Source organism: Molothrus aeneus, chromosome 12, assembly GCF_037042795.1.
Source record: "Molothrus aeneus isolate 106 chromosome 12, BPBGC_Maene_1.0, whole genome shotgun sequence".
Classification (NCBI taxonomy): domain Eukaryota; kingdom Metazoa; phylum Chordata; class Aves; order Passeriformes; family Icteridae; genus Molothrus; species Molothrus aeneus.
This window is the reverse complement of record NC_089657.1, coordinates 7,307,571-7,329,635: the sequence shown is the minus strand read 5'-3', so window position 1 is coordinate 7,329,635 and position 22,065 is coordinate 7,307,571. Positions and strand designations below refer to the sequence as shown.

At 44.7% G+C, this 22,065-nt stretch overlaps 1 protein-coding gene across 13 annotated transcripts in view; it reads right to left on the bottom strand.

Annotated features, from left to right (window-relative positions):
• CADPS (calcium dependent secretion activator) overlaps nt 1-22,065 on the bottom strand; it is a 204,146-nt gene that overhangs the window by 144,044 nt on the left and 38,037 nt on the right. For all 13 annotated transcript variants that reach the window (XM_066558057.1, XM_066558058.1, XM_066558064.1 and 10 more), the window contains exons 2-3: nt 19,908-20,021; nt 15,529-15,861 (exon numbers count right to left, since the gene is read on the bottom strand). In XM_066558057.1, coding sequence (XP_066414154.1) covers nt 15,529-15,861; nt 19,908-20,021 — 447 coding nt within the window. The remainder of the gene's footprint in view (nt 1-15,528; nt 15,862-19,907; nt 20,022-22,065) is intronic.

Sequence of the window (22,065 nt, the reverse complement as noted above, 5' to 3'; positions counted from 1 at the left end):
TTTTTAGTGGAATTTAGAGTGGAGGGTAAAACACTGCTGAAACAATTCAAGCAGTTCAAGCCTTAAGAACCTGAAAAAATTGCTTCATTCAGCCCAAACGTGCCTACATTATAAACCATGTGCAGGCTCACTCCACAGAGTGCATTTGCTGGAAATTAAGAGATGTAAGACTGCCTCTTCCATATTCCACTGGGAGAAAAAGCAGCAATCCTGTCCCATTTCTTCCAGAGCATTTTCACACCAAGCCAAACACCTCCCAGCTGTGCCAGATGTGCTTTCCATCACAGGTAAAATGAATGGAGGGGGTGACAAAGCAGCTGGCTCTGCAAGATGCTGGCTCATGTGAGCAGGAGCTCAGCTGAGAGAACGAGTCCCCGAGAGTGGGGAGGAGAAAATGGGTAAAGCAGAAAATCCCATCTCAGCCCCAGCACCACGCAGAGTTATTCTGGTTTATGCTGCTGGCAGCCTTCTTAACTGCACAATGACACACGCTAAAAATATTTGCCATTTGGACTAGATTTCATGTTTAAAAATGTATAACAAATAATTACTTGTACAAGCACAAACCTTATAGCTTCTGCTTCTGAGCAGATGGGAATTTGTAACAAACTTCATCTGGCAAAGCAGTGTCCCCTCATCTGCCATCACCTCATCCTCACTGCCATGCAGCACCAAGTGCTCCATGCATGCCAGCCCTGCTTCCTAACATGGGCAGCTCCACAGCAAAGGCTTTTGGCTGCAGGTGCCCAGGGAACAGCTCCAATCTGCCTGGCTGCAAGACTCTTTTTCAGAGCCCACCACAACTTTCAATGCAGACTAAAAGGAAATAACCAGCCTAGACAAAGTTCAGTTAAATAACTGATTCTGTATTCAGCAATAACACTCATGGTGTCTAAAACTTGCCCAGTCATGGGATGGATTCCCAGCCTAAAATTAACCACTTGCCCCTTCCTGTGCAATCTCTAGTAAAAATTCAGCATACAGCTGAATTCAGCATACAGCATAGTAAAAATTCATTCAGTTATGTTAAGGCCCAAGCTTCCATTTAAACATAAGCATATCTGATAGAAAAAGATCCAGTGTATTCTTCAGGTGAGAGAAAGACTGTCACAACCTTTGCCCAGCTCTCCCAACCCTGACTATCAGTGGCAGCCAAGAGTGACTGCTTTGATCCTAGTTTTACTGCTCCTGTACACGGACAGTTAAACATTGCTCCAATACATCTGCAAACAAATTACTTGGACCATTTCCCCAGGTGAGTCAAACTTTTAGTTCTTCCTTATCCCTTCACATAACTCTCAGGACCCGTCCAACACATTTTTCTAGTTCAGATTCCAGACTGGGATACAGGAGAGGTTTTTTTGCTGCCCTATAGAAAGACAAGAGTTTCTCACAATGTTTCCTGGGGTACCTTCACACATGCCAAAGGCTTGGCACCATGGCTGGACACCTCAGCACACCCACTGAGGCTGTGGCTGCATCCTGTTTTCCTTGCCCACCAATGTCCTGAGAATCCTTAGCTGATGCCCACAAGGCATCAATCAGACACAAGCTTTGAAAACCTTTCACAACTCTGTCACCACTTTCTCAGGTACCTTGTTACCTTACTGCAAAGTCTGACTCTTGTTTTAACACTATTTATGACAGCTTGTACTTCCTCATTGCTTGTTTTACCTTTAAGTCCTCTCCAGGGCCTCTTTTGAAGCAGAAAAAAAAAAAGACAGAAAAAAGGGGAATTGTGGATGAAAAAAAAGGAGCTGGTTTCCTCTAAATTTTGGTAGAGGTTCTCTTGAAGGTTACAGGCTTGCATCCTGAGAAAAGCAAGGGCATCACAGTGGTTTCAAACTGCTAGGAAGGTGGGGCTGGCCCCATATCCAGTTCAGCTGTGTCCACACACTGTCCCCAGGGTTTTCTAGAGCATCCCAGAGCAGCTGGAAAAGCTCTCCACATAGGTCCCTGCCACCAGACCAGAGTGATGAGTTTTGCTTCATCTTAAGGCAGGAATCACTGCAGCCTGCAGCAGACAGCTGATGACACTTTCAAAAGGAAATGCTCCTGCTCCAAGCTGAACTCTGGTTTGCTTGGTGAATTTTTCTGAGACCATCCCTTGCTGTTATTTGCTGTCAGCTGCCCTTCCCTTCTCCAGGGCTCACACTGGCATGGGCAAATTCATGTCCAGCAGAGTTTACAGTTACATCCAATTTCATGCTATCAATGAGTATTTACTCCTTTTTCAGCAGAATTTTATATGACCCGTTTTTCTTTTCCTCTGCTCCCCAGCACCCTGGCACACTTCTTCCCAGCAGCCTCTGCACAGGGAGAGTTTTGTTATTAAAGATTCTTATGAACTCTTTGTCTTTGAACAGGAGAGATTTACTTTTGGCTGATAACTTGCATCAAGTAAATTCAGGCAAGAGTGGAGAGGTTCTCTTCTGCTGTGGCATGCTGGTATGGCAGGATGCCTCAGGGACACAGATGTGCCTCCTGTCCTGCCCTTGCACACTGCACTGCCCTTCCCTCCATCATCCCCTGCTCTATTGCTACCCCAACTGCAGACGAGACAAAATATAAGGTAGAGATACCAGGGGGAGTTCCTGGCTGGCAGTGGTTCACATGGTGCTTCACATGGTGGTGATAACCACTGATCTGCTTAAACAAAATTTATTTTGATTGTCATTCTCCAGAAAACCACTCTTATTTTGAAACACATCAGGTTTTTCCAAGATCACTAATGACAAAGCTCAGATCAGGCTCATACTCTGATGTTACAATGCCAGCATTTCTACTCATATATTTAGGATTAAATAGATATTATTTTTTCCATTGATTATGCTTTTTTTTAAAATCCATACAATGGATGAAACTGCAACTGGCATTATGATAAGTAAGTGTAATGATCCAAATGATCTCATTGAACATATATTTGGCTATTTTAATTGACAGAAATAAAACTTCTACTGCCTGCCAGACATCCTCAGCTGTTTTGCAGTTGCCACACATAAAGCCAGAACAAAATGGCCAATCAATGACCCTGAATAATTGCCTTTGTTGACTGTTAATAAAGGGATCAGGAGTTACACAGCTGGGCAAAGGGCTGCACGTGAAAGGAGCAGAGTCACCTCCAGGCACTGAGCAGGCAGGGCTGGGGGAGCAGCAGGGCTGCAGCTGGTACCCCTGGGGAGAAGAGCAGCTCATCAATGAGCCAAACCAGTGCCAAAACTCTGCTGGTACCCCTGGGGAGAAGAGCAGCTCATCAATGAGCCAAACCAGTACCAAAACTCTGCTGGTACCCCTGGGGAGAAGAGCAGCTCATCAATGAGCCAAACCAGTGCCAAAACTCTGCTGGTACCCCTGGGGAGAAGAGCAGCTCATCAATGACCCACACCAGTAGCAAAACCCATGTCCAGTTTTCTCCTCCTGCTTTGCCAGGACCATGCTGTCAGCAGGGACTTCCCAGAGGAAAGCTGTGGTACCAGCCCCAAAGAAAGCCGTGTTCCTCATCCCAAATACTGCAGATGCTCATGGGGAACAGACCCCTTTCCAAATACTACTGCTGCACACCCATGAGGGGCCACTGTAACAGGAAGTACACCTGATACAAGCCAGTATTTAAAAGTGAATTGCTCTTTATTAATCTTACTGGCATTATCCCCTCTAACTTCATTCCCCTCAAGCAGACCAAAACCACGCTTCTCTTGTCTGACCTGACCATCACTCTCCCACACAAAGTTATTTTGGAATCATTTTGACAGTGGCAGCCACAGCTCCTTCAGCTAATTTACACTCAACTGATACCTAACCATCTGAGCACAACTATTTCCAGCCAAAGTCCACTGTTACAAAGAAAAAAGTGCAAATAAAGAAAAAATGTATAAGCAGAAAGGTCAATGGAGAGCAGAGTTAGAAGGTCAATGAAAATGACTACTTGATATTTTACATTTTTCTTAGAAATACAGAATAATAGAATGGTTTGGCTTGAAAGGGAACATACAGACCATCTTTTTCCAGCTCTTTCTGCCATTGGGAGGAACACCTTCCACTAGACCAGATTGCCCTAAGCCCCATTCAACCTGGCCTTGAAAACTTTAGTAATCTGAAGTTTTGCCCTGAGCAAAACTCTGGGCAACTTGTGCCAGTGTGTCACCACCCTCACATTAAGAAAATTCTTCCTAATACCTAATCTAATGCTCTCCTCTTTTACTTTAAAATTGCCCCCTCTTGTCTTATCACTATCTGCCTGTATTGACAGTAAGAATTTGGATATGCATGGGAAGGGAATAAGACTTCAAGCTATGAGGGGATGGTGAGTACTGTGATGAGGAACTGTTGCTGACATTACACCCTGCATCAGAAATAAAGAGCACTGGGTTTTAATGTGATTTAAAAATACAAAATAAAATGCTACACTTGGCGAATCCCATTCTCATCAGACCTAACAGGCATCATGGGGCTTAATAAAATTATTGTGTCAATAATTTCTCCATGGACAACATCTCTGTTTCGCAGCTCTTTTGTCAGCCCTGGTCTCAGCTCCACACACGGGTGCACGAGACTCCTGGCACTGGCAGCCCAACACATGCCTGCAGCTCATTCCACCAATGTTGCACAACATCAGCTCTCCAACAAACTGGCAGAAATATCAGCATATAAATGACTGGTGTTGAGAAGAAATATGAGACCATTTAATTACTCTGCTATTAGAATTTTATAATTTAAAACACTCAAAAGGCTCTCTCCCTGTCAAGTTTGGACTTAACTAGGTCATGAAATAAGATAGTTATATTTAGCAAAACTCTCCACAGAAGACAACAACTCGTGGTCCTCAGCCTGGGAAAAAGAGAACTCATCACTGATGCTCCTTCTGCTAAGGAGTAAAGCCTTACACTCCCTCCAGCATCTCACTGCAATTTGTGTTATCTTCCAAGGTCTCCCATCTTTGTTGGCGACTTAATATTTTGATTCTGATTTCTGATACCTGAAGCAAAATACCATCAATGTAGACCATGCCCAGTTTCCTTTCCTGTGGACTAAGGATAACTGGAGATGTGCAGTTTTGGTGCTGCTGCCAATACAGCTGCACACACAGGCAGCAGTCAGGCAAGATGCAGAAATGAGCTGCACCCATGGGAATGAGCAGGAAATGAACCAAAACTCAACAGGCTGTTGGGCAAAGTCAGGGTGCCTGACCTGTGGCCACTGTCTGTCACTGTGCCTGCTTCCTCCCCAGCACCTTCTGAACTGCAAACATCATTCCCAACGCTGCACATTCAGAAGAGGACAGAAAAATTATGCATTTGTTCTTTGTTCTCATTTATTGTGGGAAATGCCTGTAATTTTAGCTGTCTCCTCCTGTGCACGTCTGAGGAATGCTTAAGGCTCAAGCCTGAACACACAAGCAGGCAAGCCTGGTCCCACCAATGCCCACAGGGTACTGGAACCTGGCTGTGGCTGGGGCACAGGAGGGTTCAGACTCCAACCTCCACCCCACTCTGTGCTCTCCTGGGCCACCAGCACTCAGGGCTGGCATACAGAGCTCTTGGAAACTCCACTCACTTCCCTGTCACAGCTACCAATGCTTCCACAAAGACTTCATGACAAATAATATTGTGCTATCACCTCCCAATCTTCTTACTGTTCTCTGTCAGAGACAAAAGAACTGGATCAAAGGCTGGCTACAACGCTTGAAAAACACATGCACAGATCACTGCTGTTAGGAAACATCACTACTTGCCTGCATTATACAACAAAATCTATGCTATGGAGGCCAACACAGTTTTTACATGATAAAGGCTACTATAGGCCTTTTAAATACATGAGAAATTGTATTTGAATTTGTGTTGCATCCAATTCCCTATTGAACTTGCACTCTAATTTCTCACAAACATGAGTAGAATCAGATGTTCCAGAAAAAATGTAGTGTATTGAATATGAAAACTCAGCACTGAAATTGAGGTAAGGAGCAGGTTATGTAAGTTAGGAATATTGAGGCTGAGCCTTTGAAATGCATGAAATCTACTTTGTTGATCATTTCCCAATTTATAGTCAGCTCAGTGGGAACAAATATGTGCCTACTTTGATATCCTTTTGAAGAAAATTCTTGGCATCTCATTTCTGCTAAGAAATATACCTATTCTCTTTTTAATTTGGTACTTTTTAGATGAAAACTGGAAGATTAACCCAGCTGTATTTTATATTCATGAAGTACTTTCTATGGCCTGATCCATTAGACTCCCAAAGTTTCTTCTGAATTAAAATTACACTATCACATGCCAAGCTGTGACATGAAGCATTTTTCAAATTGCATGGAACACTGGTGGCCTGAACAATGAAATGTAAGGAGTGAAGGAAAGGACTGGTGAATTTTTTTTTTTTCTTTTTTTTAAATAACTCCCTTTTCTGGAAAGCTGAACACAATATGGACTGCAAAGAAGCAGCCTTGAGGAAATCACATCTTACAGAAATAAGATTAGAGAAAACCTAGTAAAATATTAATGTAGAACTTTCAAAATATTCCCTTAGTGGATGATGTATGTCAGAAGAATGATCTCTCTATATAACATGATAAAAAGAAAACCAAAAGAATAGTGTGCAACCTTAGGCTAGCACAGCTCAGTGGGAACCAGCCCAGGCTCTCTGACAAGACATTGCTGAAATAAAGTCCCTGGAGCTCTGGCACAAGCCAGCATGACCACATATAACCCCCACCATGTGCAAGCAGGACTGTATCTTTCCATTTTGCTCCTGTGATAGGCATTAAAAGTTCCCCAGGAAGGTAATCACTGATAAAATACATGAGCAAGGATTGAAGTGCTGCAAAGCATTGAGATTTTCATGTGGAATTCAAATTAGATTTAAAGACCTACGTGCAAAATTAAATTCTAGCGGCTCCATTGTATTTCCAGTTAAAAGGAAGAGGAAGAGAAGAGAGGCATTAACATAGTGCAGGGTCATGCACCAGTTATGTCTTATTAAGTATTCCAGCCTTCCTTAAGATAAGCATCACATATGGGTTCTTTTGCAGCTAGCAGTTCCTTGCTTAAAGAGAGAGAGGTCTGGATAACACCCCTTCTGTCTCCCAAGGCCTCCTGGGCTGATTGACAGGAACATGTACTGCAGGGAACAAATGCTGCTCAGAGAAAAAAGGAGATTACGTTCTCCAAAAGGGGCCAGTGGGGGCATTTCTTTGTCATGTCTTCTGCTCATCATCTCTGGTTGAGGGAAAGACAAACAGGAGGAGTGACATTTTCCTTTCCTAACAAGACACAGTCCACAATGTTTCTCCACGTTGAGAAACTGGTTTTAATGTACAGTGGCTTGCACTGAATTCAAAGTTAGGGAAGCAAGAGAGATTGCTTGAAATAAAGGCAGCATTTTGAGAGCCAAGTCCCACCTCTGGAAACCTAGGAACCAGACCCCATGGAAGCCAACTCAGAAACTGAACTCTGGCCCATCAGGTTCATTTTATGTTGGTTCCTTTTTTTGTTTTTTAGGGAAAAGATTAGCAATAAACATTTAATTTTTATGCAGCACATTTAGCTATCACTCCCTCCCCCCTGTAATGGACACCATTTGGCTTGGCTTCTCCTCAGGCAGACCCAGCAGGTGTTCTGAGGCTGGATACCCTGCACAGTGGCAACATACTCCATGGGATCATTGGATTTTTCACTGCAAAGTGTTTTTTCCTAAATCAGCAACTTCTTGTCCACTTTTTTTTGCTCCCCTATTTTTCAGTCTCCCCTCTGCCAAAACCAATACAGGTAACGCCTCTGGAGTCTGTACTTTGTGCCACCCCAAATCTCCTCTCCACCGAAATGGTTTCAAGCTGTAATTTCTCAATGTTGTCACACTTAGTGATGCTCAACGACTCTCCCATTTCTCAAGCTTTTGCAAAACCTTCCCCACCCCTTCAGCATCTCCCTGCACAACTGTGCCAGGAAGGGTCCATCTTCCCAGCCCTCCCTGTGCTCAGAGGTGGAAGCAGACAGGCGCTTGCAGAGGCAGCAGACACCAGAACAGCTCTCCCAGTTGGTATCTCAGGATCAAAGTGCTTCCCTTCCCAGAGACCTCTGCTGCAAATGGCAGCAGATCAACACATCAGCTAGTTCAATCCTTCAGACTTTCACCAGTCTCTCCTACCTAGAGCCAGGAATTCACAACTCAACTTCCTCTTTTCAGAACGCAAGGTCATGGTAGGGAAACAAAATTGTGTTAATAAATATTGATATCTCCTGATCTAGGGGAAAAAACCCAAACATCTGGCTAAGCAGCAGAAAATTCATGCCAACAACTATATTTTCAATGAAAGAAAAGAAACAGCAGTCCAACAGCATAAAACAGGATAAAAGGGCTAAGGTAGGCTGGAAAAGTCAAGTCATTGATATGATGTTTTATAAGATAACCATGGTTATTTTTTATGCATTCTCTTGCAGCATGAATGCAGCTGATGAAAAGTACTCATGGGCCAATTGAAACAAAAATAAATTAAAGAGATATCTTGATGGTAATTTAAGCCTTAAACTGCAAAAATTAATCAGTCCACACAGACAACAAAGAGCTTCAGCTGATGCTGCACTACAAAACACCTTGTTAATTAGATGAAGGTAAAAAGGGGTTTTATCATTTCAAAAAGGATGAACATCTTGAAAATCACCCTGATTTTAGCCCTAATGTACCTGCAGGGATCCATGATGCTGAAGTAGGAGTTGTCCACATGGCCTCTGGATAAAGTACAACTGTTTCTCACTTAATTTCTCATTAAACCGGTGGAAAGGCAGAGGAAGGGGGGCCTGGCATGCTGCAGCCCTTTGTGCAGCCCAAGGAGGGGTCACTCCTGGGCTGTATGCATTATTCTGCTCCACTGCTGCTTCTTGAGAATGTTTGGCATGGTCTTCCATGAGACAAGCTCTCTTGGTGGCTCTTACCTTGCTGGCAGGTGGTGTCACCCCTTACAGCAAGGCAGGGGAGCAGACTGAAGCGGCGACAGGAAATGGTGAGGGTGCCCAGTTGTGACAAATCACAGAATATGAAAAGAAGGCTTCAGCTCAGAGGAGTCCTCGTGGACTTCTGCAGCAAATAATGAATTAAACCCATCTCTAGAACCCCTAGGAAGAGGGGCTCCCAGCAGCCAAGATGTTTTGCTTGGTAGCAGAGAGCTGAAATAAGAGGCTGCCCCTCCACCCCAGAACCTGTCTGGATGCTGAAACCATTTTCTGTCCCCTAAATAATACACCATGACAAGCCACTGCTTGTTTTGGTGGAACAAGTGACACTTGTCTAGGCTGTGGAGAGGCAGCCCCACCCCTAAACCCAGAGGGAAGGCTGGCAGGAGGTAGGGTGGGAAGGATTCATTGCAGAAGAGTTCTTCAGGCTAATAAACATCTCTGGTTAGTGTTAGAAGGAAACAACAGAATTCTCTGCCAGTCTTCACTATTGTTGCATGACATTATAATTTCTCTGCTAGATGTATGCTCTTTGGATGCACACTTTGGTTTCTGTAAAGGGACTGAAAACCAGAAATCTATAGAAGGGCCAGAACTGGAAGTTCCTAGTACACGAAAACACATCCCCAACTGGCAGCTAACAGGGTTAAAACACCCTCTGATTAAATGAAAGCATCTTTAATTAGTTTAATTGACCATGCCTCAGCCAAGACCATCTGCTCAGCAGCATTTGCCTGCTCTTTGCAGGAGCGATTGATCAGCCATAGCTGGAGAATACAGCATTAGGCTACATCAGATTTATTTTGTTTAATAGAAGAGCTAATTTGCTTTAAATTTAATTACAGGGGCCAAGATTGCTCTCTAAGTCCATAACAGCACATAACATAAGCTGATCCTACAGCTAATGGGTGCACATGTAGGTCCCCACGTGTCTGTGCATATCAGACACTGGATGATGACAGCTGGGGTCCCACCCTGGCAGAGAGTGGTCTCTGCATTGTCATCCCCAAAAGGCAGCAGCACTGTGGCACACTGCTGTGCTGGCAGGGCCACCCTGCTCACTGCCCTGTCATGTCCCTCCAACTGGCTGAGGTCTCACTGGATGCTGGAGCTAACAGATGTCCCATCTCAACCACCCCTCTTGCTCCAAATTACAGATACCAAACGATGCATCCCACATAGGGTCACTGTTCCTGCACCAACAGGGACAATCATGGCACCTCTCTGTGGCTCCTGGGTGACCTCCATCAGCAAACCCCTCCCAAAGGATGTACCTGGCAACTGAGGGTCCAGCAGAGCCAGACACCGCCCTCACCCCTGACATTGCACTGTCCCTCCACATGCCAAAATCATTCTTCAAAACATTACAGGCTGAGCTGATGGAAAAGGGCAGCTGCCTCTCCTCCCCAAAGGACCACGTGAGTATCTAGGATGTGTTGTTAGGACAGGAAGATTTCATTCACTTCCCAGAGCTTTTCCTTTTTCAATTTCCCACTGGGCACTAAACCACGGCAGGCTCTGGGAGCTGCTCGGCCCTGACAGGAAGCTGCAGCTGCTGCAGGAGTAATTACAACCCTGCAGAAGGCTCCAGGCTGCCATTTCTGTTTCCATGGAAATAAATACAGAATTACTGAAAACAGACCATGATGCTTTATGGGGTTTGAGGCTTTTTATCATCTCTAAACCACTTTAACCCATTTTTATTAGTCGTGGTTTTGTTTTAAGTGGGAGGGAGAAGGCGGGGTGGGGATGATGCTTACAGAGTGAAAATAGGTGGAGCAATCAAAAGGAGTTTTAAACAGTGAAAGAGGGGGAAAAAGCCACAGGGTAAGGCTGATGCCCTGGGGATTTTCAAGGGGCAGAGCAGTGCTGGCCAAAGCTGCTGGTTGTCCATGGCACATGCATCCAGCCTTGGAGAGAGGAGCCCATGGAGGCTCATTGGTTCTCACCATCCCCAGGCCAGGCTGTTTGTAAGGGGCTCTGGGGTCCAAGCAAACCTCCCACCCTTTCAAAGGGGTCATTACAGCCAGAGTTAGTGCTTAAATGCTCAGAACTGCAGATACATATTTCATAGACATTGAGCTTCAAGATGAAGCTAGAATAAAAGGAAATTGCTTTGTGTTCCTTAAATAGGGAGTAGAAGGGAGGGATCTGATCCTAAACCCCCCCTGCCCTGAGGCCCTGAACTGAAGGGACAGGGATGTGCACAGACAGGTAACTCCATGCTGTGCACAACAAACCTGGACTCATTGTTCATTGCAAGGCATGGCCGGGAATTCCTCATCACAACAACCCAAATGAAATACTTGGTCTGGGGAGGATACACACAAATCAAACATTTATTCTGAGGTGACCTTAGCCTTCATCTCACTGTCTGAGCTGTCACAGTGCCTCACATGAGTTTCTGCTCCTACTTGGGCAGCAGTTTCCAAGTACCTCTGCAGCTTCTCTGCAAACAGAACGGATTTAGGAAATATTTTTCAGGAGATGTGTCCAACTTTGAGCTAAGTCAGCAAAGTCAGCTCATGCCACGTGTTTGGCACGCACTGGGTACAGCATGGCCGTGTGACCGTGTGCCAGGCACATGATTGACACATGCTGGGCATGTGATGGGCACGTGAGGGGCTCAACACACCAGAGCAAGTGAAGAAACCAAGTTGGGTAGAACCACACGAACTGCAGAGATGAGAGGGGCAGAAGTCAAGACAGCACCTCAGCAAATCATTTCTAATACTGACTTGAGCTAAAATCAAACACTTGAGTTAGTTCATTTTGGCAGGGGAACTTTCTGCTATGTGAGAAATGTCAGCCTTTGGACATAGTGTCCTAATTCAGCTGCGAAAATAAATGTCAAAACAGTGAATTCTAGTTTTAAGCCAGCTCCATTTGAGAAAATTTGGGTTGAAATGTTTCCTAGTTAAAATCACAGGGCCCCAAAACTTATGAAACAACTCCAATTGCACTGGTGAGATGTCTTTATGCCTTTACATGAAATAGCCAGACAGCAATGACACCTGGTGTGTGTTGCAGCCCACCCACACATGCACACTTCTCTGATGTTTTGCCTTCTACATGGATGGACAGAAATAGATGCTGAAAAACCATGACCATGTATTAGCATCACTCAGCAGGTCAGATATGCCTATATTTAGTTATTTGCTTTCAAATCTTACATCTAAGGGAACTATGCTTAGGACAGGTTATTCTGCCACAGTATATGGGACACTTCAGGCTTGGGAATGCAGAGAAAGTCTAACTGTGAATCCTGAGAGTTCAGGCAGTTCTGCAGGGAGAGCCCACTCTTCCTCTGAAGCAGGAGGATGGACTTGCACAGCTCATCACAGACAGATCTGAACATCTGCTCCTGCTGCAGGATTAACTGAACAGCACTGTACCAGCTCTGGCTCTTCTCACTGTAGCTAAAAATGACTCCCAAATACAGCTTGAGACAGAAAAGTAAATCACTGCCCTACGGCTGGGAAAGAACAAGACAGGGAGAACACCACAGCCTGATTTCAGAGATGCTCTGAATTCAGCCCTCATGAAGGTCAGCATGAAATAGAGTACCCTAGGAAATGCCAACTGCAGCAAGAACCCAAGTTTGGAATTGCCCAACACGTACAGGAAACAGCTCCTCTAGTACTCTTCCACAGCCACAAGTTAATTACAAAGCAGAAGAGTTAAATTTAAGTCTTGCCAACAGGTTCTGGACCAGAAAGACCAGACTGAAACACATTTCTCCCTCCATCACACCTCTCACACAGCAGAGGAGCTTGCTGCTGGAGCCAGAGATGCTCAATTCCAATGCTGACTCCAGTGGAGCAGAAACACTGAGCCACGTGGCAAGTGTTATGCAAAGAGTGCAAGACTCGTGTATTATTTAAAATGTTCTAGTCAGAGTTTGTGCTTAACAACACTGTAATCTTCACAACTATGCTGCTACAACACCACTTCCCATCTTTGTTTCCTAAAAGCCTTTCCAACTGCATTAATACCTTGCTATCAATAACTGCTATCTCAGATCCTGCTAAATCACTGCTATCACATTAAGAATACATTTATCTCATGCCCCCTGGGGCTACTGTATTAAAAAAAATCTCTTTAGAAATCATCCTCCTTCTGCACAAACAAAATATTATCTCAGAAGTGAATGGAAATGCACTCCCAGTGATGCAATCATTATGCAATTAGTGTGATGAAACAGGAGGCTGCATAGAGAAAAGCATCTACTTTCAGATCACAGAGGTACCAGCAGTGTTTGGGGCTCTCAGCACCAAACAGAAGACAACTAGGAGGACAACTAGGCAAAGACACCCTTTGCCACCTCTTGCCTCCTTGCACAGCCTCTGGGCAATTTCAGCCTGCACACCAAGGCAAGGGAGAGCACAGACCAGCCAGCCCCTCCATAAAATACAATGGGCTTTGCTTTTCTAATCACAGGTGACTGACTGATAAACTGCATGAACAGCACAGTGCTGCCACTCTGGAGAGAGTGATAGCATTCAGACAGCCTGCCAGGGAAGTGGCTGCTTTTTTCAATTCCTCCCAAGCATGGCAGACAAGCACAGGTCAAAAAAAGTGTAGCTTATACCATACCAAATTACCACTGAGAGGCTCATAACTACCCCCAACAGACTGGTTGCAAGCAGTGGATGAGTCCCTGCAGAAAGAGTAATGGTGAACAGCAATTTTTGTGCTTCATGGCAAGAGAGAAGTACAAAGCATCTGCTGCTGGCCAGAGAGCTCCGAAGACCCTGCTGGTATAGCCTGGATGACATGACCACAGGTAGCATCCAAAAAAGGGTTCTCAGAGCAAAGCCTGTGGTTTCCCTGGCTGCTCTGCAGAGGGAGCAGCAGTGACCCGTTCCCCAAGGGGCAGGGTCCCACCCCACAGGACCAGGGCACTTTAACCACTGCCACTGCATCCCAGGAAAACACCCAGTTGCTGCTCAATGACTGCTGACCTTGCAGCTTTCTGATGAATCCATTGCACAAAGGGCTTTCCCTTCTGCAAAGCTAATCCTCACTATCCAGGTATTAAAAACAGAGTAACTTCCATGCTAATTCCAGCTGTCATCAGAAATTATGTCTTCCTGTAAAAGCTTAAATTACAGGTTTACTCCAAGTATTAGAAAAGACACAGAATTAAATCCTCCAGGATTAAAAACCAGAACTCATGCAGGAAAAAGACTGCGTGATGCAACAGGGCAATTTGCAGGGAGCAGCTTCTGGGTTCATGGTGTCAGCCAGAAAGATTCTAATGAGCAGAGATCACAAAGCAGGGCAGCTGTGATCAAACACTGTTTTCTGCCTCAGTGGGAAGCACAAAGCAGGAGGGATCACACACACGCTCACGCAAGGCCACCCTGGTCCTTAGCAAAGCACAGGTCAGACACAGGGCTGGAGTTGCTTTGAGTCAAAAAATAAACCAAAACACAGCAGAACTGACTCAGTTCTTGACACATCACTGAAAACATTATGGTTTTGATTTTAAAGAATTCTTCCAACAGAGGATGGAGACGCAAAATCTGTGTAAACAAAATTTATGAGGGCCACTGCAGTTTTTGCTATGAAGACATATTACTCAGGGACATTTATTATCCTCTCCCCACTCTGTCATTAAGGTTTGAGATGAAGAACAAATGCAAGATAACTAAGGCTCTTTACAGGGGTAAAAACAGATCAAACATAATTCTCTGTGTATTAAAAAAAATTGGAAATGTCTAGACAGAAGACAGACAGAATTGGTCTCAAATGTATTCATTTCAGTAAGAAGCTGAAGCCTTGTATTACAGGGAAAAGACTGTGGTCTGCTCCTCCTCCAAAAACTTTCCACACCTTACTCTCTCTGTGACTCTGGCATCCTTTATCCCACTGTGATATTTATATCCAATAGCAGGGGACTGTAATCTGGGTCACCAGCAGTCTGGATAGCCACTGACAGCCCTCAGCAAGAGCTCTGGAAACACAAGCAGCACTGCAGAGTCCTGGCTATGAAACTCTGCAGAACTGGCCCTTCTGGGGTAGAAAGAGATGAATGGGAAAGGTTTTCAAATGCAAGCAGAGCTACCCTGAGTTCATGGGGCTTTGGGATGCTCTTTCCTTCCACCACAGGCAAGCAGGGATCACAGACCCCCTCTACTTAGGGAGAACCTGTGTAACCTCACTGGGCAAGTCTGCATAAGCCACCCACCGCAGGCACTCCTGGGATCCAACTGCTGATATCACAGGCTGTAAGAACCTCTGTCATCAGACTGGTGATGTGACACATGAAGGGCAAACAAGCCACAGGCAAACAGCCCACTTAACCACCCCAGAGCCCTGCTCACTCAGATACAGAGCTGAGGAATAAAATTTCCCCATCTCAGCAATCCTATGGAATTGAGCAAGAAGATGAGCAAAAGAAGGAGGCCCACTTGGATAGCCAGAACAACATTGGCAGTGTAGAAGTCCCACCATAAACCAGCCCCCACTTTCTTGGTAGAAGTTCTCTCCAAAAGAGTCTGGTCAGACAAAGTTTCAAGTTCATAATGCAGTATCTCCGACTGGCAAGCCTTCCCCAAAATACCCTCTTCCAATCCCACCTTACCTGACATGCATTGTACAGAAGCTGATGCTCAAACTTCTTGATCCCCAAAATGTTCTGGAACATCTCATAGAGCTGCTCCTTGCTGAGGATGAGCTCTGAGGCAGCACTCGCTGTCATCCTGGCCTGTTGCTTGCGGGGATCCTCCTCCCCACGGTAAATAGCATCAAACTTTGCCATCCAGGAGCTCAGGACTGTCTCCTTGCTGAGGCCATCGATCTCTGGCAGGCTGCGCACTCTCTTCTCGATGTGCTTCTTGAAGACCTCCCGGGAGTCGTTTGCCGAGCAGCCCCCGCTCTGCACCATCCTGGCAACGCGGTCGCTCTTCAGGAACACCTGCAAAGAAAAGGGGGGTTTCAAATGGTTGCAGTTGAAAAAAATCCCCCTTAAGTACCACAAAAGGAGGTTTCGCTGCTGGGGAGCTGCTTATTGACCACCAGGACATTCTCCAACTCTTCACTCTACTGCCACATGTTGTCAGAGGTTTCGGCTGAACTTTGGGAAGCGTAATGAAATCAGGTGAAGCTTCTGCTTTACCTCCACTACAATGAAATATTTTGAGGCAATTAGGACTTGATGTGATGTTATGGCCACACCTCACCAGATACATAAATCCCCTTTGGGAAAACAGGATTTTATTTTGTTCCATCTGATGTTTCAATAAGGAAGTTTTTGCACAACTACATTCACCTAACCAAGTTCTGCCCTGTTAGAGGGAGCAGAGTCATCTTACTGAAGCCAACAGCACTGCACTGGATTTATTCTGGTAGCCAGGCCCCTGGGAAACCTCTGCAAGGACCAGGTTTACAGCCAAATTCTACTATACCAGAGGAGATCTTTGCTGTCTGCTCTGCTGACACAGGAATGGGAAGTGCAAGGTGGTTCAGCATGGCTTGAACCTTTGCAGAGATGCAGGGCACTGACAGCAGGAGAAAGGGAGGGAGAAGACATTTCATAAAGATGTTCTTCCCACTGCAAGAGCAGCAAAAGGGTCAAAACATGACAGACTCCCACAGACCACAGATGTCCTGAGAGCAACACAGAGCTGAAGGGTTAAAGTCAGAGGGATTTTGGGTTGGCTCTCCTCTCCCAAGCCCTGAACACAGAAGAGCAAACAATATCCAGTAAGAAAAGTGCTGGTTTATTAATAATGCTGAGAACTGATGAATACAGCAGCTTGGGAAGAAGCTGCGCCCTCATAGGGGAGTATCTGTCAGCTCTCAATAATTAAAGAGCTTGAGGATGACCTAAGGACATGATAGATTTATTTTTTATATACCATTCAGCAACACAGTACTCCATGTTCCCAGATGCTTGATGGCACAGGCATCTCTTGGCAGTAGTAGTGGGTTTTGTCCGAGGACCAGATCAGAAATGATGCTGAGGAAGAGCTGAGACCTTTCCTTCCAATATCACCATGGGAGCTCTCACTCCCTGCAGACAAGACAGGCAGAATGCCACCAGCAACCTCCTCAGTCCATGCTGAAACAACAGCAGCATGTGCTTCATTTCCTTGTGGAGATTAAATATGAGTGATAGTGCCCCAGGTGTGTGCAAGTAATGGGTGAGAGCTATCAAGAGCCAAGCTCCTGATGCAGCCAAGGCAATTATCAGCACACTGACTGCAGGAAATGGTGAGAGGTCACAGGGACCAGCCCCCCTGGGCTCCCATGTCCCCTCATCCATGCCAGGTGCCCAGGCCTGAACCTGTGTGATAGTGCTAATGACTTCCCATACCTACCAGGGCTGTTGTTATCCATGATCCTCACCTCCAGCATCCTGAGCAGTGGGATCTGGCTCCCCATATTCCCTCAGCCCTGATTTTTTCCTCCCTGGGTGTGGAGCAGCAGCCAGCAGAGGAAAGGAAGGCTGCACTGGCAGGGAGGCAGGCACAGGGGAGCACCAGTCAGACACAAAGCAGCAGAAATCATGAAATGGGAATATTTTAAAAAAGGAAGACAATGTGTTCTGTCCTGTTTTCTGTAGAAAACACCAGGTGAATTGCCTGGCTGTAGGACAGCTTAGTAGGGTTGCCAGGAGCCAAGTATTGCCTAGAACAACATCCTAGCATGGGGGCACACAGCAAATCTTGCAGAAGAAGGGACCTGACCTCCAGGAGCTGGGTCAGGCGTCTCCTGCCACACCCACAGATGAGCCCACCACGCCACTGTGTCCCTGTCTGCCCACAGCAGAGTGGAAATGGGGCTAATGAAGCACTTCTATCACATGCACTGAAGTGACTGCTGCAAAATGTGCTGGTGACAGACAAAGCTTTACTCATTAGAAGTCAAAGGAGCTGAGAAAAGCTCCCCTGCAGTGTGTTGGAGTATGCTGGGCCTGTCTGTGCACACGGGTCTGCAGCATTCCTGCAGGCACAGCGCTGCTTTGCAGAGCAGCAGCAGATCACTCAATCCTTTAATTTGATAGCAGCCTGTGAACTAGCCTAAGACTGACAACCACATGCTTACCCTGACAGCCAGAATTAATAGCAAAATGTGGCCATGCAAACACATTCAGGGCAACAGCAAATGCATTTCTGACCTACAATGTCACCCTTATCTTTTTTTCTCTGCAAAAAAACAATCATTCCCAGGTAATGAACTTATCCTGCACCATTAGTAAGTGGACCTTTTAGAAACATCAGCCATGTCCTGCACAGAGATTACCAGTTTCAGCTGTGTGTTTTCCAAGCCATTCTGCAGATTTATAAATCAGTCAATGTTGATTTCTAGATAGCACCCAGCAGAAGGACAGTTAATTGAATAAAACTGAGATTTGCAGGAGCTGAGATAAGCAGGATCTGCTGTGATTTGCACAATGGATCAACCAAGGGGGGCACATCTCTGCAGAGAACACTGCTCAGGCACTGAGGCTTTCTGTGGCAAGGCTTTGCCTTGTGCCACTGCAGCAGGTGCCCAGGAAGAGCCACAGAGGCAAGCTTCAGCTGCACAGAAGCTGAAAGCACACAGCCATCAATTAAAGGAGAACAACAGATAAAAAGAATAAAAAGAAAGTTGTGCTAAAGGACACAGAGTGATGCATTACACTTTATGTGGCCTGTTTTAAGCAGGACAGAGCCAGTGGAGGGTCCACTTGAGAACATGGGCTTGTGTACATCTAGTGCTAATCTACTGCTCTTTTTCAGTTTGATATCTTGGAGCATTTATACAGCACAGGACTTCTGGAGCTGACACCACTCAGCCAGACCAGCAGTGAAACAGGGGTGTATTTTGCCTGGTTTTAAGCAGTTTCATTTTCCTGCCCAATAATCTTATCTGAACAGATTATGCTGCTCTTGCATCCTAAAACATGGCTCACTCCATCTTGAAAACTTTCTTTGAGAGCACATGTTCAGTGAAGCTGTGATGATCCCTTGGCAATTTCTTTTCTGATAAAAGATGTAAATGACTCTTGGCTTCCTTCCTGTACAGAGAATGATGTAGCAGGAACTACTAGACTGGTTCAACCGAGTTAATCCAGAGATAATTTGTGCCTTCCTTACACAGAAGCAGCTGCTGTCGTATCCTATATCTTCAGTTTTAGTATCTGATTTTTGTCCCCTCTTAGATTGCACTTCTAGAGAAATATTTTATGTAGGCAATTCAAAATATTCACCTTTTATGACAGAATAGCTCTAGGGAGAAAGAGAAGTGGTTTGCAGAAAGGCTAGCAAAAAAATAAACAACACTCCTCATAGAAATGACAAGCACCAATTTCATTCAAAACCAGAAATTCTTTCCTTCTAAGCAGAGATAGAAAAGGCAGCATTATGGGCTGCATACAAAGAGGTGCAAAAAGACAGATATGTATAATTATTCTTTTGCACAATTATGAACAATGTTTCATGTTCTCTGGTATCATCTAGTTTTGTAGATGCACATCCTCCTCACTCCCCCTTTGCTTTGCAGCACTTGTCAGGCCAAAGAGAAAAGACAAGACTCATGCTGAAAACCCCAAAGTCAGTTGGACACAATGCAAAAGCTTCTGCAAGAACTGAATGTGCTGCCCAGATTTCTCTTGGTATTTTTCACATGGAGCACATGACATTGATATACTGGTTTTGCCATCTTCTCTGTTTTAGAATGCACTGCTCAAAAGTATCATGAAATTATTTTTCAGCTCAAAGGAAGGGCAGTCTTCCCCATCATCAAGCTATAAGGAAACACCATGGCATAGGGGATGCTATGGTTGTTCCATGACTTACATGCAAACCCTGAACCTCCCAAACATTGTGATGTACCAGACATCAGACAGAAGCCACTTTGCATTTGCCTTTGCTTCATACTGTGATAATGGACAAACCATTAATTCAGAATTCAAGCCCATCTGTGAATAGGGACGAGGACAGGGATTCATAAGAGCATTGCATTGCCTCTCCTTACCTCATAGTAGCTCTGGACAGCATTTATAAATGCTTCATCTGCAACAATCTGGGTTTCTCCATTGAGAAAGGCCTGGAAACGATCTTTGATTGTCTGGAGCTGCTGCTTACTTATCTGTAAAATATGCCAAAAGAAGAAAATTTGTCAAAAAAGGTTTATGTACAAGGGGAAAAGCACAGTAATTGATCTGCAGTATCTTATTGGGGTGTTTATAACATGCATTTAGGCATCACAAGCACCTGAATTCACCCTAAGCATCATTTCTAAACAACTCTGCCACCACAAAATGCCCACAAGACTTTTACTACTTCAGGTATACTCAATTCAAAAGCAAGCTGCTGTGTGAGTGCTTGGAAAAATCTGTTTTGGTGCAACCCTTTCCCACTCAGCCTCTCCTCCCCTTTAGAAGCTGAGATTTCAAACCAAATGGAAAGCCTTGTAAGCCAGCAGTTGGTTTTTGTTTGGTTTTTGTTTTTCTCCTTGCTCATTTTGTTTATTTATTTTGGCTTTTCACATACAAAACATCAGTCAAAACCAGCGGTGAAAGAATTTAGTGTTGAAATCCTATGAGAGCAAACCTGTTCTCCTTTTCCTAGCAAGGACTTTCTCTGCTGTCTCTTTGCTGCTCAAAACACTTCCTGTCCATCACACAGCTGGTATAACTTACAAGACAATTCTAATTCTGTCACAGTGACATCTATAGAAAGTTTACAAGGTTTATTCCAGCCTTGTAAGATAACATGCCATTATTTTTCCAATTTATCTGTCAGTCTAAAACCAGACATAGCTAAAAACCCACCTCTTCAGCTTACAATGCAGACAAAGTCACAGCAGGCACAGAAGTAATGTATCAGCAATGCCAGCCTAACATCTAAAATGTAGACAACACTCATGCTGAAAAACTGCAGGGATTGAAAAGCAGCTGGGGGCTTGTTTACCATGGGGTTACCTCACATTCAAGGATAAGAATTAATTTTGACAGAAGGAAGCAAACAATATGTGTATATTGCAACTTCAAAGTTAAAGGGAAAGAAGAGCAGTAAGAATTAGGACAGGTATTTATTGGTGACCAAAAAGTCTAGAAAAGTGTCTTTTTTCTTCATTTGTATGCCAGTGGAAGAAACTATTCCATTAGAATGGAAAAGAATGATAAAATTAATGGTTCTAAGTGTCTAAATGGCTTTGAATAAAGTATAAAAAAACTGCAGAGATTCAAACAACTACAGCATAATGACACCTGGTAAACACCACTAGTGATAAAAAGCAGGAGAGGGACCACTTGGAAAATGCAGGGATAAATATCACTGGAGCTACAATCATGATGTGCTGTGTGGGGTGTTTGGGGACTACAGTAGTGAACATCATGAACACTGGTAATTAATGCCTCAACACCACCCTGAGGGGGGTTAGTGAGCAATAGCAATTTGATATGATAATCTGAGATTATCCTACTGCTAATGGAGAAGTGTTCATCAAAGTGACAAAGTGACACTTGCTGTGCTCTGCTTTAGAAAACATGGAACAGCCTTCACCACCTTATGGGTGCTGCAAAGGTGGGTCACTCCCACCCCCAAAACACCAGCCCAGACTTCACAGGGTCTGACACGTGCAACAAAGCTCAGCATCACAGGGCTGCAGTAAGGACCATCCCTAACCTGACCCACCTCAGCCTTGAGGCATGAACCCAGAGGAAAAGCACTGCCAAAAGCCTATAGCTTTTAGGATGGCAGACTCTTAGGATCAAAAATTAGATCCTGTATGCCATGTCAGGCACCTAAACCCCTTTGGAGTGTTTGCCAACAGCACCCTAGGCCCTTGGGCAACACGCACAACAAGCTCCACACCTATCTGAGCTGAAGGAATTGAAAACTGGGTCAATGATAAGAGCAGCCAGAGACAATGCAGTGATCGAAGACACCTGTGAGAAGGTGCTAGATCTGTTTTTATTAATCATTTAATTATCTTGAAGAAGCGAAAGGCAAGATGTTAATTAAATGTATTGACAGTTTTGTATTAGCAAGCATTGTGAATGTCAGAAAGAAATTACAGGGCAACAGATGCTTAAAAAAAACAAGGAAAGAAACAGAAAAACTACAGGTACCCTTGAAATCAGGGTGCTTAGGCACACAGAAAGACATACTAAGAGTACAGCTACTCT